Here is a 5000-nt window from a genome sequence, read left to right as displayed (position 1 = left end):
ACACACACAGAGAGAGAGAGAGAGAGAGAGACACACAGAGGCACAAGGTTACACACACTTCAGACTGAGAAACTTGTTCGTTTCTGTCTTCGGGAACTTTCTACGTCTTTCAGAAACTCTTCCAGAAACTCTTCCAGAAACTCTTTCAGTGCATGATTGCAGCAATGAACAACACGCCAATCAAACAAAGTGTCAGAGAACCACAGTACAGTTCAAGACAGAAGACAGTAACAGTTCAAGACAGAAGACAGTAACAGTTCAAGACAGTAACAGTTCAAGACAGACGACAGTAACAGTTCAAGACAGACGACAGTAACAGTTCAAGACAGAAGACAGTAACAGTTCAAGACAGACGACAGTAACAGTTCAAGACAGAAGACAGTAACAGTTCAAGACAGACGATAGTAACAGTTCAAGACAGACGATAGTAACAGTTCAAGACAGAAGATAGTAACAGTTCAAGACAGTAACAGTTCAAGACAGAAGACAGTAACAGTTCAAGACAGACGACAGTAACAGTTCAAGACAGAAGACAGCAACAGTTCAAGACAGAAGACAGCAACAGTTCAAGACAGAAGACAGTAACAGTTCAAGACAGTAACAGTTCAAGACAGACGACAGTAACAGTTCAAGACCGTAACAGTTCAAGACAGACGACAGTAACAGTTCAAGACAGAAGACAGTAACAGTTCAAGACAGACGACAGTAACAGTTCAAGACAGACGACAGTAACAGTTCAAGACAGACGACAGAAACAGTTCAAGACAGAAGATAGTAACAGTTCAAGACAGTAACAGTTCAAGACAGAAGACAGTAACAGTTCAAGACAGACGACAGTAACAGTTCAAGCAAGACAGACGACAGTAACAGTTCAAGACAGTAACAGTTCAAGACAGACGACAGTAACAGTACGTACAACTAGACTACCTTGATCTGAACAAAGTTCTCAGGACAATACTTCTCCACCTCGGCATCAAACAGCAGGACAGGATTACAGCTGTGCCTGGGGACACACACACACACAGTTACACAGAGAGAGGGAGAAACACACAGTTACACACAGAGGGAGAAACACACAGTTACACACAAAGAGAGGGCTATACGAGGTGTCGTATGGTGACAGAAGTCGTCAGTCTCACCATTTCTGGAACTGTGCCTTGAACTCCAGCCCCAGCAGATGACCTGACACTGACGTCATACACACCGTCACATTCTGTAGGGGGGCAGACACACACACACACCCACACACCCACACACACACACACACATACAGACAGAATGAGCAACCACAAAATCCCAAACACACCTGGAATAGAATAGTAGTGATGCATGCTGGTACTTACCTGTCCAAACAGGTGGTATTCAAACTCGTACAGTTTATTATAGACCGACAGCCCCTCACTCTGAAACACAGACAGTTTATTATAGACAGACAGACCCTCACTCTGAAACACAGACAGTTTATTATAGACAGACAGCCCCTCACTCTGAAACACAGACAGTTTATTATAGACAGACAGCCCCTCACTCTGAAACACAGACAGTTTATTATAGACAGACAGCCCCTCACTCTGAAACACAGACAGTTTATTATAGACAGACAGACCCTCACTCTGAAACACAGACAGTTTATTATAGACAGACAGCCCCTCACTCTGAAACACAGACAGTTTATTATAGACAGACAGCCCCTCACTCTGAAACACAGACAGTTTATCATAGAGAGACAGCCCCTCACTCTGAAACAAAGACAGTTTATTATAGACAGACAGCCCCTCACTCTGAAACACAGACAGTTTATCATAGAGAGACAGCCCCTCACTCTGAAACACAGACAGTTTATTATAGACAGACAGACCCTCACTCTGAAACACAGACAGTTTATTATAGACAGACAGCCCCTCACTCTGAAACTGTGAGCTGAGATAAACAGACAATCGTCCCATGTACTGATAAAACCATCTCTCTCACACACCTAAGACCCACACGTAAACACATGCACAGACCCACCCTCCTCGCTCTGCCGTTGGACATGATTTCCGCGATGCCTTTGGCAGCGTCATTCTTCTCCGCCACACAGAGAACCCGTTTGATCTGAGTCCGCCGCATCATGTCTCCCGGGGAGTCTGTCCGCTTCTGCCCGGTAACGCTAAACCCCCTGTGTATCTGGAACCGTAACGTTAACGGTCGTCCGGATGTGAACAGAGCCCTAGTCAGATGGTGTATCAGCATAGCTAGCTAGCCTAGCCTGGGACGCATTGGAGCTACACTTGTCATAACGTTACACACGTCGTGCTCAGCTAACACCTAGCTAACATTACTCAATCTAACTCCAGAAGCGTTGTTACAAACTTGTATGTTGACTGATCCAACTGATGCACAGACTGAACACAACATAAAACTTTCCAGATCTCACAGGGTCAGTTAGCTTGATGGGAGTAGCTAGCTAAGTCATGTTAGACTTCAACCCTGAAACGACGTGCCGAAGCTTAACCTTGCAATTTTCCTGATCACCTAACCGCAATGTACGATGTAACGTGCATTAACCTGGACCCAATCTGCCAATAAATAAGTTGTTTTAAAACTATTTAGCCAACTGAAAGGGTTGGTAAAAACGGCAGCTAAATTTGATGTTATTGAGTTTACAAATTCCGCGCCTGTCAACAACTGTCGTAAAACAACTGTCGTAAAACTTTTCTTGTTCGTGTGAATAATAATTTTTATGCGATGTCCTTTAATTTTAAGCCAAAATACTGCGTGAAGTATCTATTTTTGAAGATTTAAATGGTGTTTCATAATCTTAAATCATGTTGAATGTGTAATATTAGTTTATAATTTTAGGAACGCTAGCTACTTCCTTATGTGAGCTGGTCACGTGGTAAGTACAAGCGGAGTAAATATGGCGACGGTCAGGATGTACATTTAACATTAAATAGTTTCACTGTATTTCCTACTGGGTACTTTATTATACCAGTGCATGACGTCCCACTGCCGATATTACCCGGTAACGGTGCACGATTCCCGGACGAGCAATGTGTCATTGATGGGGGTCGGGATACGGTCGTGTTCCGTTTCGCATCGTCTGTTTGCCAGCTAACTGTCTTGACGTCGATACTGTACGGCGGACGGAGCCAGATAGATAGTCCCGGCGTTAAGTGCTATTGTTTATATACAGCGGTGACAGACATGACAGCCTTTGGTCAGATGTCATGTTGATATGTGGTCTTCCTGCATCGTGTGATATCATCATGGACAGACAGGTGAAGACTACTCCCAGTTGGTAGAGGTAACGGGACGCAGAGGTAACGGGACGCAGACAGACAGAGACAACCGTCAGTGTCGTGGACTGTTACTCCCAGCCAGTAGAGGGATACAGACAGTCAGTCTGACTGTCTATCAGGCAGACAGCGAGCCCAGTGGATGGACTTCCTCTGATGTCAAAGTTGACCCCGGCCGGGTCCAGAGAAAAGATGATTGGTGCCCCAGACGTGGTGGCGTTTACTAAGGAGGATGATTTTGGGGAGGTAGGGTACCCCGACCCCTGGGTGGTGCCAGAAGAGTTTTCTGTCCCTCTGTTTCCATCGAACAACAACGCCAACCCCTGGGCCAAGACGTCATACGCCAAGTTCACTAAGGACTTCATCCTCATATCAGAGTTCTCTGAGCAGGTCGGTACCATGGCAACTGGGGGGGAGGGGTGTGTGTGTTGATCTGGCGGTGTGTGTGTCCGGATGGGGGTGTGTGTGTTGATCTGACGGTGTGTGTGTCCGGATGGGGGTGTGTGTGTCCGGATGGGGGTGTGTGTGTGTTGATCTGGCGGTGTGTGTGTCCGGATGGGTGTGTGTGTGTCCGGATGGGGGTGTGTGTGTGTGTTGATCTGGCGGTGTGTGTGTCCGGATGGGGGTGTGTGTGTCCGGATGGGGGTGTGTGTGTGTTGATCTGGCGGTGTGTGTGTCCAGATGGGGGTGTGTGTGTCCGGATGGGGGTGTGTGATGAGCTGACCTTGTCGTCCTCCCTCCAGGTGGGCCCCCAGCCTCTGCTCACCATTCCTGATGACCCGAAGGTGTTTGGGACCTTTGACCTCAACTACTTCAGTCTGAGGATCATGTCTGTTGACTACCAGGCCTCGTTCGTAGGACACCCCACCGGCAGCGGATACCCACGACTCAGGTAACTCTTCTATTTAATTTTATATTTTATTGCACTCTACTCTAATGAGATCCTATTTTACTGTTTTCTACTCTCTAATTATTTTCTGTTACATTCTATTCTATTCTACTCTAATTATATTCTGTTCTATTCTACTCTAATTCTATTCTATTGTAATTATTTTCTGTTACATTCTATTATATTCTACTCTTATTCTGTTCTATTCTACTCTAATTCTATTCTACTCTAATTCTATTCTGTTCTATTCTACTCTAATTCTATTCTGTTCTATTCTATTCTAATTCTATTATATTGTCATTATTTTCTGTTACATTCTATTATATTCTAATCTAATTCTATTCTGTTCTATTATATTCTAGTTCTATTCTGTTGTAGTTTTGTGGAGGACTCCAGGGTATTCTACTCTAATTGTATCCTGTTGTCTCCTCCCCTGTAGTTTTGTGGAGGACTCCAGGGTATTGTACTCTAATTGTATCCCGTTGTCTCCTCCCCTGTAGTTTTGTGGAGGACTCCAGGGTATTCTACTCTAATTGTATCCTGTTGTCTCCTCCCCTGTAGTTTTGTGGAGGACTCCAGGTTATTCTACTCTAATTGTATCCCGTTGTCTCCTCCCCTGTAGTTTTGTGGAGGACTCCAGGTTATTCTACTCTAATTGTACCGTTGTCTCCTCCCCTGTAGTTTTGTGGAGGACTCCAGGTTATTCTACTCTAATTGTATCCTGTTGTCTCCTCCCCTGTAGTTTTGTGGAGGACTCCAGGTTATTCTACTCTAATTGTATCCTGTTGTCTCCTCCCCTGTAGTTTTGTGGAGGACTCCAGGGTATTGTACTC

The 5000-nt window shown here is 45.0% G+C and overlaps 2 protein-coding genes across 2 annotated transcripts in view; one reads left to right on the top strand and one right to left on the bottom strand.

Moving 5' to 3' along the window:
• LOC129849798 (DNA topoisomerase 3-alpha-like) overlaps positions 1 to 2606 on the bottom strand; it is a 9971-nt gene extending 7365 nt beyond the window's left edge. Inside the window, exons 1-4 of the mRNA XM_055916564.1 lie at positions 2011 to 2606; positions 1344 to 1403; positions 1140 to 1213; positions 928 to 1003 (exon numbers count right to left, since the gene is read on the bottom strand). Of these exons, the coding sequence (XP_055772539.1) occupies positions 928 to 1003; positions 1140 to 1213; positions 1344 to 1403; positions 2011 to 2232 (432 nt within the window). The 5' untranslated portion in view covers positions 2233 to 2606. The remainder of the gene's footprint in view (positions 1 to 927; positions 1004 to 1139; positions 1214 to 1343; positions 1404 to 2010) is intronic.
• A 191-nt stretch (positions 2607 to 2797) lies between these two features.
• The window catches only part of LOC129849797 (guanine nucleotide exchange protein smcr8a-like), a 6369-nt gene continuing 4166 nt past the window's right edge, over positions 2798 to 5000 (top strand). Inside the window, exons 1-2 of the mRNA XM_055916562.1 lie at positions 2798 to 3668; positions 4022 to 4170. Coding sequence (XP_055772537.1) covers positions 3435 to 3668; positions 4022 to 4170 — 383 coding nt within the window. The 5' untranslated portion in view covers positions 2798 to 3434. The remainder of the gene's footprint in view (positions 3669 to 4021; positions 4171 to 5000) is intronic.

This window comes from Salvelinus fontinalis, unplaced genomic scaffold (assembly GCF_029448725.1).
Source record: "Salvelinus fontinalis isolate EN_2023a unplaced genomic scaffold, ASM2944872v1 scaffold_1704, whole genome shotgun sequence".
In the NCBI taxonomy this organism is placed as follows: domain Eukaryota; kingdom Metazoa; phylum Chordata; class Actinopteri; order Salmoniformes; family Salmonidae; genus Salvelinus; species Salvelinus fontinalis.
The sequence above is the reverse complement of the archived record's forward strand: the minus strand, read 5'-3'. Positions and strand labels throughout refer to the sequence as shown.